The following is a 14079-nucleotide window of genomic DNA, read 5'->3' as shown; positions in this document are numbered from 1 at the left end:
TGCTTACACACCTAACATGTTGGTATATGAGCGATTGTGATCATAATTATCTAGGACCACTGAGACTGGGCGTGTTTGGTTACAGGAACGACAAGCACATGAAATTGACACATGTGGTTGGTTCCTTGTTTTTCCTAGATCAGCTGAACAAGGGCGAGTCAGATCAAACAGGTGCTATTTGCTTCACATGGTTTCATGAGGCCTCAAAACTTGAAGGCCAAAAAGACAAATGTGCGAGTGTCCTGTTTCCTGGCCAACCCTGATATGGAGCCCTCAATCCTAAGCTATTTTTATTGCTTTTCTTTAGTTGCATGATAGGTTTTCGCACCATCCTGGTCACTAGCACACATGTGTTGTGCTTCACTACAGAAAAACAACTCAATATGTTAATTTGAAAGTAGGCTTCTCAGCAATAGAAACATAACAGTTTTAATCCACTAGTCCTTATGATGATAACATATAGCAAAACCCTTGAAAAAGGTAAATTTCTACTAGTCCTCAGGATAACTATTGGAAAGTTTGGCAAGGAGTAGTGCCAAATTCTAACGCTGCTTCTACTGACATTCTGCAAGTACTGTTTAGAAACAAGAACAGCCCGCCAGCTGACTGATCCTATTTTGGGATGAGCTGAATTAGGGACATTGTTTCATTGATGTTTGAACGTAGTTCACTACCACTTGAACTCTTCTTGTATTGTTTTAATAACTTTATCAAAAGCCAGTTCATTTGTCTGGTTTCTAAGCTGCACATACGTTAGCCTGTCCTTGCCAAGCTTGACATAAGACGAGACTATGTGCGATGGTCAGGCCCAATTCCATGTTTGATTGCATGTAATCGGAAGGAGAAGACATGTGACATTGCTCTCAATAAAATCATATCACCTAGACTATATAATTGACACGCACCCATAATATAGCTGGAACATTGCTGTCATAGGTGGTGAGGTGAAATGGGGTTTAACGTCGCGCCCAAGATTATTGCACTTATATAGCGACGTGCATGCATGTGTATATGTGTGTGTGTGGCTGCTTGTACTAGTCCGGACTGATGCCGATTTATAGTGCTAGCACACTGAGATACCATGCCGCAGTTTAACATGAATACCCCACTCAGACACAGTATACTGACTCCCGAGACGACCAGTCCTTGTTTTAGCCCCTTAATGCCGAGCGCCAGACAGGGTAACAACAAGAACCATCTTTTAACGTGTTTGGTATGACGCGGCTGGGGATCCCCGGACCTTCTGCTCTCCGGGCGGACACTCTACCATGAGACCACGGAGGCGGTCATTGCTGTCATAAACATGATAATACAACATTCACATACTGTAGACTTAAGAGGTTTAGACATGAGGTACCGTTAGTCACCAGATGATCAATCATGCTTATCATGCCTAGAAATTTGTCAGATTGGCATCCATTTGGTAGAGGGCTGGTCAGTGTTTTTCGCAGTGGAACAAAAATGAATGCTAAAGTTTTCTATTCACCTTTTAATATCTCACAATTACATTTTTACATATATTTACATACAAAACCAAAACAAAGCATAACACTGGACAAAAATAGTAGTATTTCCTTTCCGAAATCAGTCCAAATATGATTGAAGGTTAAACTATAAACACCGATGTCATGGCCACCATGATTAACACTGTCAGTCTAACGATACGTTCTAATGTCTGGTCACCACAATGGTTAAAGCTAGACTCCTTTGTTTAACACAAGCATTCAGGCAAAGCACAAGCATTTTAATGTTCTTTCCTGAAAGCTGAATGCGTTTCCGAAACAGTTCATTTCCTGGAAAACAAATATATAAACAAGCAGTCACTGAACAGTTATTCTAAACATTCCATCGATACACACTGAAATCACATGCTCCGTAAAGTTAAATCCGCGAAGTCGATTACAATGCTGTATTTGAACTACACATCAGACAATCCATGAACAGTTCTTCAATCCAATTGTTTTTAAGCACAATTTTTTTGTACTTCAGTATCTGGAGAGAAGACGTGAGTTGAAACAAGCCGGATACTCTGACAGAGATGTTGCTGACAGCTATGCATTCCTTCTTGTGGACAGTGAGGCTGAGGTATGTTTTTGTTCTGACAAATCAGTAACCGTAGCGATGGCGATTAATGTTTGCTGGTAGGCCAGGGGATAGTAGAAATTACCTCAGGCTAATAAAACTATAATTCTACCCACCTGTCAAATCACTGCACTAGACATTTGCCACAACCTTTCAAGTCTTTCTCATTATGGATAATGTTCGTTTACGAATTCACGCAGTACAGATCTTTTATATTATTGTCAAGCAAGTCTGTTGTCAGTCTTACTTGACAACGGTATAAGGATCTATACCAAATATATATAATAAAGAACTTGATATCTATGTATCTACTTTGTCTTCTGTCAACATCAAAGATGGCCTATCAAACAACTAAGTCGACAAGAATGTGCTTGTTAATTCATCAACCTTTGCTGACATTTCACGCTTTGCGACACTTTGTATTTTTCCAATTTTAACATGTGTAATTACTAATATTTACTATTAGAAATATGTGTACTTTTATTTTTCTTAAAGCTAGATGTTCTGTATAGCTATTATATATAAGATAAATATCCAATTTGAAAGCTGAAATCATTTTTGTACATGCCTGTATATGTTCAACTGTTATAAATACCCTGACTACCAGATTGATAAATATGGATCCTTCTTGATTGTTATTGTGATGGTATTTTTGTTGTACTATTTTGGAATGTTTTTTAATAGTGGGACAATACACCGATGCATCGAGGGATCGCAGGTGTTAACTTCTCAATACAAGAAGCGATCACAATCCCATAATAAGTAAAAAGTATTGATTCTTAGCTTAAATGTATTATTTAATAAATGTTACACCAATCACCAATTACTAGCGAAAACAAGTAGTGAAAACGTAAATATTTTCATCCATTACGCCATACTTGACACTACCAACCTTAAATCGTTAATGTGCCAGGTATTTGGCCATCTCGTCTGTGAAAAACATGGCTGATGCCCCTCAAATAAGACCACTTGCAAGTATCGTGATACGTATCGGATTGTGAGCAAGGTATCCTGATACGTTTTGGATTGTGAGTAAGTTATCGTGATATATATTGGTGTATTGTCCCGTCCCTACTGTTTATACAAGTGAGTATGCTGGTAACAGCTGATACCACGTGTAGACCCGTGAAGATTCCGGGGTAGAATAGGTCTTCAGCAACCCATACTTGCCGTAAAAGGCGACTATGCTTGTCGTAAAAGGCAATTAACGGGATTGGGTGGTCAGGCTCGCTGACTTGGTTGATACATGCCATCGATCCCATTTGTGTGGGTCGATGCTCATGATGTCAATCACTGGATTGTCTGGCCCAGACTCGATTATTTACAGACCGCTGTCATATAGCTGGAATATTGCTGAGTGCAGCGTAAAACAACAAACAAACAAACAAACAAAATGATACCACATGTATCAGAGTGCCTGTCCTTCTTGCAGGTGGAAACAATATGCAAGGAAGGGGTGAAGATTGGGAATCTCACGACGTCCTGTTTGGGACACCCTCACATGGGTATGGTGCTGCCATTTTGCATTACTGAACAGTTCTTACATGTTATTATTTTTTCTGAAATGTTATATTTAGATTTTTATGGTCTGAAACCTTTTGCATTTTTAAGCTTGCTTGTCGTAAGAGACAACTAATGGGATCTGGTGGTCAGGCTTGCTGACTTGGTTGATGCATGTCATCATATCCCAATTGCGTGGATCAATATGATGCCAATCACTAGATAGTCTGGTCCAGACTCGATTATTTTCAGACTGCTGTCATATAGCTGGAATATTGCTGAGTGCAGCATTAAAACAAGAAGAAAACAAAACCTGTATAGGCACTGGTCCTAAGCCTATGTCTAGTATAATAGCTTTTGTATAGAAGCATGGCTTATGACAGCATATATATATAATGAATACAAACAGTAATTCAGCTTTATTTACCTTTGTCAACACTCAGTTCAGACCCTGTTGGAGGATGGTATATTCATATCCCAATTGTTTGTTACATGTTGTACAGATATAAGCATGGTCAAGACTGACAATTGTCTGAAGTATTGATGGGAACAGTAGGTCTCCAGTACTCCATGCCTGTATAGAGCTGACTAGAACCTGTGTCATGCAGTTAGCTGGTTGCATGCCATCATGTCCTGTGGCTCAATTATCTACAAGATCCCATTAGTCAGGATATGGCTTAGGCATTACTAACTACAGCTATAAATAACACTCGCTTTGTCATGATTGGTTGCAAGAGCTCAAGATGCCATACCTATTTGCATAAAATACGCAAAATATATCACCATCATACCATTAATTTTGGGTGGCTTGCATAGAAATATGCATGATCCTCAAGTTACATTGTGATAAGTTCAAGGAAAGATGTGGATGCTTGTTTTATTATAGTTAATTGTGTGTTTCTTTGGTCTAGGAGACCCCAAAGTTTTTTGACACAGACTATCATCTTAACCTTACTACAAGAAATAGTGCTTATCAGAGAGCAGAGACTTGCATGTTCTTGTATTTCTGTACGTCCGGTGATCCATGCCACTGTTTCTATGTAGGTGTGCAGCTGAGTAAGCATGCAGATGTACTACGTCCAACATCCATCCCTGTCCGCAGCAAGGGACTTGTAATCATGTTTAAAGTCATGAAGGTGAGTGCTATATGTAATAATAACTGATCTGTGTTTCTCTTGGTTTTGTGACCCGTGAAGATCTGGGGTAGAAAAGGTCTTCAGCAACCCAGTCTAGCTGTAACAGGTGACTTTGCTTGTCTTTAGAGGCGAGTAACGGGATCGGGTGGTCAGGCTCGCTGACTTGGCTGATGCATGTCATTGTATACCAATTGCGTGGATCGATGTCCATGATGTCAATCACTGGATTTTCTGGTCCAGAGTTGATTATTTACAGACCGTTGTCATATATAGCTAGAATATTGCCGAGTGCGGCGTTAAACAACAAACAAACAAAACATTGTGGTTTTGTAATTCGACATTTTTCCCTAATGACTGATTTGAATAGGCTCAGTTCGAAGTTATTTGAAAGTATAATAAGGGGTATATCTCTCAGGAGCTTTTATGTTACACTATTTATGTGTCTAATAGTGATTGACATGAAGTGACAACTGTCATTTAAGACTAAAATTTATATGACTGGGGACAACACATATGAAAGTAGCCTGGTAACCTGACATACAGTAGGTCCTCAGCACACTATTGCTTGTCCTAAGAGCCGACTTGGTGTGGTCAGGTGATTAGTCTTGATGATTTGTTTGATTGCGTGGCATTGTACCTCGACGATGTGGAGTGTTACACATATGTCAACCACTGGTTTGTCTCTCCCCATGCAGTGGGGCGTACCTTGGCCATGCCAGAAACTTATTCTGGGCTCCATTTGGATATTGTTTTTATTTATTTTTTGTAGACATACATTTTTAACTAAGATAACTTATTCCTGGGACTAAATGTCAGTCTACAAAGTGATGAACATCACTTCGGCCATTCTCCCAATTTCCAAGTTCATGTTATGTAGTAATGATTTTATGGCTTTGTGGAAGGGACTTGTATTGCACAGACAAATTTGAGCACAGTAATGATTCTTTTCCAAATTGCCTGCCAAGGGCAATTTATTTGGAATCCCAACTGTAGAAATTGGCACTAGTTCTGTAGTCCTTGCCAAACTGGCCAATAGTTATGGTATCATTAGGACTAGTAGAAATTTGCCATTTTTAAGGGTTTTGCCATGTGTTATCATTATAAGGACTAGTGGACTAAAAATATTAGTTTCTACCGCTGAATCCTGGATAAATCACCGTGTTGTGATATAACTGCAATACAAACCACACTCTCACTCTCACTTACTCATGATAGTTCTACTACTTCTGTTGGAACATCGTGTGATGAAGTCGACAACTTTGATTTCTGTGACAGGGTCGTGTGAAGCCTGTGTTTGAGAACCGAGGTATGCCCTACCTAGAACCAACTCCAAACCATGAGTGTCATGTTTCCAAGGCAAATCCACAGGATGGGAATACTGTCACACTCACACAGCTGTTTGAAACGTCACAGGTGAGTTGACACTCCTACATTTTTGGGCAGTGAGGTTGCACAGAGGTTTAACCACTGCATGTCATACCCAATGTACCGGCTATGCAGGGTCAAGTACTCTCTCTGGCATTATTGCTGCAATAAGGATAATAGCTAAATAAAACCATGACCAAATTTTGCTTTTATGATTTCACTTGTAAGAGAAGCTCATGGGATGACAATGATTTTAATGAACAAGAAACTAAACCTGATAACCTATTAATAAACTATGGAAGATCTACAAGGAACTAAACATGATTCTCTAATTATGAGACAAAAAGGTGACTAAACTTGAATGAGAGAAACTAAATATATAATACTATTAAAATATATTACCGTATTTGACATAATATTAATAAGCGCTCAACTCCAATAAGCGCCCACTGCGATATTTGCTAATATATTGGCTAGTCAACAATCCCAATTAGCACTCCTTCCGATTGATCAATGTACTCAAGACTTACTTATTTGCGTATAATGCGTGTGTTATATGAACCCTTAATTATGGGCAAATTCTGGAAATATGTATCGGTCGCATATAAACATTTCAGTGTGTAAGCATAAACCACGAAATTTATCTTTCAACTCTCTTTTTTCCACCAAAATAATATTCTAATAAGAGCCCCCTATTTCTAATTTTGAGAGCGCCCTGGGTGCTTATAACTTCGAATACAGTAATGCTAATTCTGTCAAAGTATGTGTACCATCAGTCCTACGGGAGTCTAACATTAACTCACACTAAATCCAGTAGTCTGATGCTAACTGAAACCAACTGTCTGAGAGTATGTGTACGTTACCCCTACGGGAGTCTAACACTAACTAACACTCTAACTCATGGTAGCCTAATGCAAACGCTCTCGCAGGAACTATCTAACTAACCGATTGATGCTCACTACCATCTTATATTTGTTAAAACCTTTGCATGTCACGTGCAGTCATAGCCATACGTTGGTGTGTTCATGTGATGCAATGTTTATGCATCGGGTGTGTTTTGGAGAACATTCTTGAGAACAGTTTATGATTGCATGTGAAGTGTGATCTAAAGTCTCAGGTTGCGTTTTGGAGAACATTTCTTGTTAACCAACATGTGTTCAGAACACGGGTCTATCAAGTTGGTACACCAGGATGCCCTCAGAAATAACTTGAGGGGTCTAAGGTGAATGATGGTCTAGTCACTGTAACCTGTTTGCTTGTGATGCTGAGAGGCTGGCAACATGTGGCACACTACACTTGACTTCATAAAAGGTGAACTGAATGAGGCCTAACAGATGGAGATTTCTTTGTTTGAAACAAAAGTTTATTGATTGAGTGAAGAAAATCTGACATGGACAATCTGAACAGATGTATTTCTGATCAATACAGAAATATACGATGATTCATTGGGATTCACAAAGCATGTTAAATGCATCCTGTGTCAGTGAGTGAATATGCTTTTTTTTAGCAATATTCCAGCAATATCACAGAGGGGGACACCAGAAATGGGCTTCACGCATTGTACCCATGTCAAGAATCCTGCATCCTGTGTCAACATTTGTGTATATGGGAGTCCCAGCGTTAGAAATTGGCACTAGTCCTATAGTCCTTGCCAAACTGCCCAAAGGTAAAGGTATCATAAAGACAAGTAGAAATTTGCCCTTTTAAAGGGTTTTGTTATCACTATAAGGACTTGAGGACAAAAACCGTTAGTTTCTAACCCTGAGTCCTGGTTGGTATATTGCATCTTGTCATACCCTGTGTTTGTTGTCATGTGGGGATGAAGGTGTTGCATTTTGTGAACTGTCTCATGATAATGTCCCAATAACATGGTGCTTAGGAACCACTGTTTTTGCTTGTCCAGATTGGACAGGCATGTATTGTTCATAAAACATTGGGAGCAATAGGGTAGCCTAGTTGTTAAATGCATTCACTTGTCACAGAAAACCCAGGGCATGTTTCCCCACATGGGTACAATGTGTAAAGCCCATTTCTGGTGTCCCCTGCCCTGATAGTGATATTGTTTTGGGGGGGGTTTCTATTCTAAAAAGTGTAAAACTCACTCACCCACTCACTCACAAAACATTGATTGAAAACAGTGGATTATGAATTATATCAAATATTTGAAATGCTATTTATACCCCCGATTATAAAGTAAATCGGGGGTATATAGCGTTCCTTTCCGTCCGAGCTTTTGTACAGCCCATAACTTTTTAACCATGCACCCTAGCTTCACCAAACTTGCTACACACATTTACCACAATGAGTACTTGTGCCTTTTGCTAGTTTGAAGATTCTGAACTTTTTAATTTTTGCCGTTTCCATGAAAACATGAGAAACTTAAACTTTTAGGGTGGGTGTTTTGTACGGCCTATATCGTTTTAGCTATGCACCCTAGCTTCATCAAGCTTGCTACACAGATTTACCACAATGAGTACTTGTGCCTTTTGCTAGTTTGAAGATTCTTAAAAAAATTATTTTTGCCGTTTCCATGGAATCAGGGTGAAACATAAATTTTGGGTAGAGTTTGTGTACGATCCATGTTTACAATATTATGTATCCTAGCTTCAGCAAACTTGCTACATTAACCACTATGATTGTTTTTTATCTTTTAAAAGATTCTGAAAGTTTTCTCTTTTGCTGTTTTCATGGAAACATGATGGAATTTAGAAATTTTGATAACTGGTTTTGTATAGCTAATATATTTTCCAGATCATCATAAGTATCTGTGCTTTGTGTTAGTTTGAATTTATGAATTCTTTACCATAGCTGTTAAGGCTAGATGGAAATTATTAATTTATTGATTTTCTTGTATGATATTGTTCCATTTTTTAAGTCACAAATCACTAATTATGTGTTTTTATATCAACAATTTTTGGTCCTTTTGATAATTCTTCTTATGTAACTCCTCAATCAAATTTTTATTCAAAGGTGTTCATGGTGATCCACTTCCTCGTAGTGAACACTGGTAACATGGGAGACTTTGCGGGGGTCAATTTTCACTAGAACTCAATCTTAGTTTTTAAAACATTGAAGTTAAAACTATTTACTGTTTGTTGTTGACCAGCGGGGATAACAGGGGTAAGTGAGCTTTGCTCACTTTTTTCTTGTTGTTTCAATTTATTTCATTGTATATAGGTATATATTATGCCCAGTGTAAGGGCTGCAGACAACAGTTTTTGTTCTCTGTTTATTATCCCCCGCCGCGCGAAAGCGCGAAGCGGGGGATATAGTATTCACGACCGTCCGTCCGTCCGTACGTCCGTCCGTACGTCCCACCTGTTTGTTGCCGCGATATCTCAAGAACTAAACACTGGATTGTCTTCATATTTGGAACTATGGTGTATATACAGACTCCGCAGACACCAGTCGGTTTTGGTGACCTTGACCCCATTTTCAAGGTCACAGCAGGCATATCTGCTTTTGGAGTTGGAAAACGGTGTTGCCGCAATATCTCAAGAACTAATCTCTGGAATGTCTTCATATTTGGAACTATGGTGTATATACAGACTCCGCAGACACCAGTCGGTTTTGGTGACCTTGACCCCATTTTCAAGGTCACAGCAGGCATATCTGCTTTTGGAGTTGGAAAACGGTGTTGCCGCAATATCTCAAGAACTAATCTCTGGATTGTCTTCATATTTGGAACTATGGTGTATATACAGACTCCGCAGACACCAGTTGGTTTTAGTGACCTTGACCCCATTTTCAAGGTCACAGCAGGCATATCTGCTTTTGGAGTTGGAAAACGGTGTTGCCGCAATATCTCAAGAACTAATCTCTGGAATGTCTTCATATTTGGAACTATGGTGTATATACAGACTCCGCAGACACCAGTCGGTTTTGGTGACCTTGACCCCATTTTCAAGGTCACAGCAGGCATATCTGCTTTTGGAGTTGGAAAACGGTGTTGCCGCAATATCTCAAGAACTAATCTCTGGATTGTCTTCATATTTGTAACTATGGTGTATATACAGACTCCGCAGACACCAGTCGGTTTTGGTCACCTTGATCCCATTTTCAAGGTCACAGCAGGCAAATCTGCTTTTGGAGTTAGAAAACAGTGTTGCCGCGATATCTCAAGAACTAATCGCTGGATTGTCTTCATATTTGGAACTATAGTGTATATACAGACACCGCATACACCTGTCAGATTTGGTGACCTTGACCCCATTTGCAAGGTCACAGCAGGCAAATCTGTTTTTGGAGTTGGAAAACGGTGTTGCCACAATATCTCAAGAACTAATCGCTGGATTGTCTTCATATTTGGTACTATGGTGTACAGGCGGGGGATATTTCGTCACTCTGTGACAAATACTTGTTCAATGTATTTTAACTCCATTGTTCCACTCTTTTGGGTATTTTTACACCTATGAGTATTGAGTAATCAGTTTTCTTAATAATTCTGCTTCAGTGCTGTTTCAGGTGACTTCTAATTTGTATCTGCTTTTGTGCTCCCCCAAGTGTGCAACATGTCAGATAAACTCATAACAGCAACACATACTTAACAATGAGCAGTACAGTATTCATCTCATTTGAGTTTGTTTATGTGTGGGGGTGGTGGGGTAGCCTGGTAGTTAAGGCATTCGCTTGTCTTGTCTAGTCAAAGCCCTGGGTTCGATTGCCAACATTGGTACAACGTGTGAAGCCCACTTCTGGCGTCCCCGCCGTGATATTGCTGCAATATTGCTTAAAGCGGCGTAAAACCATACTCACTCGTTTATGTGTGATGCCTGCATTTGATCAGTTAATACAAATGTAAAAAAATACGGGTTCGGAGGTTGCCAAGGGTACATGGAGTAATTACTACTATTGGGTTTTTGAGTTATCACATGTGTATTTGTTGCAGGCTATGCATAATTAATTTGGTGATCATAAAGGGTGACATTTTACGCAAATACATGGCTTAACTGGTGAATATGTAAAGTGACCTGATGTTGTGTTTCCAGCTGTACCTGTATGAGTATGGGGACCTGACTGTAGAGCAGCGTCCACGCCACATCTGCCCCTTTGCAGTCATGTCCTTTAACTACAAGGACGATGTCAAGAAGACGAAACCTGCGGACGCCCCAGTTGTCAGGTGTGTTCATACACGTTTCGTTCATTACCTTGTCTTGTTTGCCCCCTGTACATGGAACAGCTTACTGTGCCATTAAACAACACTATGTCCATTTATAAAGCGCCAAATTTCATTCACCAGGTGATTGCTCATAACGCTACATGATACAGGTAAAATAAAAGTAAAACTCAAGAAATATACATATATAGACATGTGGTGTAATTTACAGTCGACTCATTGTAAAAAATGTTTACAGAAGTGTGTCATTAGTCCAGATTTGCAAACAAACAGGTGAACCCACTCATTAGAGCTTCTCTGCACGGTTATGCAGGTATTTTTATAGTCAAATAATAACTAATTGACAATAATTGTCAGAATTCTGGAAGCCATACTTGTGGCAACAAATGATAACTATCCTGACATCTTGAAGTCTGAAATTCTCAATATACCTTTAGATAATGCAATAGCTTCTACCTTGAGTGCTAATTTCTGTTCCCGAATTCTGGTCATTAACCTTTACATAATAACATATGAAACTAAAAGTACCGGTAATCTCTTGTCATTGAAGCCCCAAGCTATCAAGCCCCAAGGTTTTCAGCCCCAAGTTGACAAGCCCCCCTGTCTACATCAGTCCTGCTTCGCGGCCTCCATCTGCCTCATCTCCGTACCGGGAGTCGGCAGATGAAGAGTACACCACTTGGAGCGGGCAGCTCAGTGTCAAGGGGCTGTTTACCTGCAAAGTGGAGATGGTCTCTACAGCGGCATGCATCAAACCTGTCAAACTGTGAGTTTCTGTCTCCAGGACACAATGTTTTGTTGGATCATATGTGAGTGAACTACACACAACCAGGTATATTTAAGTGGCATTTTAGAAGCTGTAGCATCAATGAAGACACAGTTGACTTGTGGATTTCAGCTTCCTTTTTTCCAATGCAACATTTCGGTACAGATGATGGTATCTTTATCAAGCTCCAGTAACTGATTGAGTGTCATAATTCATTCCCTGATTGCACAGATAATTGCTCATGTTATTAACAACCGGTTTACCTGGCCCATACTTCTAATTCATACCCTGATTGCACAGATCATTGCTCATGCTATTGACAACAGGTTTGCCTGACTCCATTATTTACAAGCCACCATTAGGTAATGTGAAATAACAGTGCAGCATGAAGTTAAAATTGTTGGTAAGGGTGTTTGTGTTATTTTTGTTGATCAAGATGAGATGTTCATGTTATGATGGCATCCAATTGTTACTCTTTACAAGTGACAACATTCGTTAAGTTTGTTGTTTTTTTCCAAAATAATATCTCTTTGTGACAAACATTTATGTGTACTGCAATCATTTTCCAGAGGAACCACCCTAAATGTGACTAAGAAGTGCAGCTTGCCACTCGCCCAAACCAAGTACTTCGGCCAGCTGAGCAGCCTGAGGAAGAACGGGGAAGTGTACTGGCGTGGGAACTACATCAATGTCTGTCAACTTCGACCTAAGGTGGACAGCAGGTCACAGTTCCAGAAAGTGATGAACTATCTGGGAAAGAACAACAGTGTAAGTTGACTGGACATTGAAGCATGTGATTGTCTTTATGGTGATATGACAACGTCAGCTGATTTGGAATTAATGCTTAGCGCCATATGTCTTCTTGTAAGGCTGAAATCATATCTTGAGTGCTTTGTTATTGCTGTAGTATGGCAATGAAGACAGGTTTGACTTATTGATTTCAGTGAATTTTGTGTCGACACGATGGTGTAATAATTGTCACCAAAAAGCAGCCCTGCAGGTATGTCTAATGTCTACTTTCAGATGGCAGTGTTAAAACCCGACTCGGACACAGTGTTGTTGATGATGCCTGATTGCTCTCTCACATATCAGCTAGGTGAGGACCAGTTTTCATATTCCCATGTGGGTCAAGGATGTATCTAGGACTTTAAACTGAATGCTTGAAGGCAGGCAGCTTCGGGATAAGAATAATATTTTGTTCAAAGTTGGGACAAATATGGTCTTAAGTTTCTTCAGCATTGCAAGTAAGTATTGTCAGTTGAAGATTATTTTTCTGTATTGTTCCTGTTGTCAGTGAAAGGTAATTCATCTTGGCAAGACTTGGACATTACTGGGTGTTATCTATTATGATAACTTTAAATGGGGACAATATAATTAATCTTTGGGACTTTGTACCAACTGGAGACATGGGTCGGAATATTAACCTCTGCAAATGCCAAGACAAACTTGTATATATACTAGGGCTGGAATGAATACACAGTGTATTCATATCACCAATATGAGGTAATGAATGAGAATAATTATTCAAGAGTACCATAGTTTTTTGCATATATTTTAATTCACATTATCTTTTTCACGTCCCCAAACATATACCTGTGAAGAGCAGCATGCTGATAATACACACAGACAATGGGTTTTGATTTTCTCCCTTCTTTCCCTCCTCTCAGCTGATTGCATCAACTCACCCCATTTACAGCAACCATGCAGTGATTACCACTAGTGACACCTTGAAACAAGCTTCAGTTGTCAGATAATATATACACACAGTTCGAAATGAAACCTGAGTCATGTCATGTCATAAATCTATTGTACTATGGGAGAGCCACTTTTAGACTGACACACTGTGATATGACTGAAGTGCTCAAGTCAGGAATAGACCTCATGTACCAGCTCATTTAAGCACCAAAACAGTACCAGGAAGTGTATTCATGTTATTAACCAGGACTCGATTTAGCTATATAAAACATGCACTAGTACACTCTGCTATTGAAAAATACATCCTAATATTAATGTCTACATGCACCAAGTGTGTGTTGTAAAAACATCAAAATTTGTTGTCGGATTCACCTTTACATGTCCATACAACAACGATCTTTGAACACTTCTCCAAACCC

General features: G+C 39.4%; 1 protein-coding gene across 1 annotated transcript in view; it reads left to right on the top strand.

Moving 5' to 3' along the window:
* LOC139445636 (uncharacterized) overlaps positions 1-14079 on the top strand; it is a 71909-nt gene that overhangs the window by 17031 nt on the left and 40799 nt on the right. The window contains exons 3-10 of the mRNA XM_071226813.1: positions 1990-2085; positions 3515-3587; positions 4627-4718; positions 5994-6131; positions 11072-11202; positions 11750-11965; positions 12535-12733; positions 12989-13061. Coding sequence (XP_071082914.1) covers positions 1990-2085; positions 3515-3587; positions 4627-4718; positions 5994-6131; positions 11072-11202; positions 11750-11965; positions 12535-12733; positions 12989-13061 — 1018 coding nt within the window. The remainder of the gene's footprint in view (positions 1-1989; positions 2086-3514; positions 3588-4626; positions 4719-5993; positions 6132-11071; positions 11203-11749; positions 11966-12534; positions 12734-12988; positions 13062-14079) is intronic.

Source organism: Haliotis cracherodii, unplaced genomic scaffold (assembly GCF_022045235.1).
Source record: "Haliotis cracherodii isolate W230 unplaced genomic scaffold, xgHalCrac1.p SCAF_6, whole genome shotgun sequence".
NCBI lineage: Eukaryota > Metazoa > Mollusca > Gastropoda > Lepetellida > Haliotidae > Haliotis > Haliotis cracherodii.
This window is presented reverse-complemented; position numbering and strand designations above follow the sequence as displayed.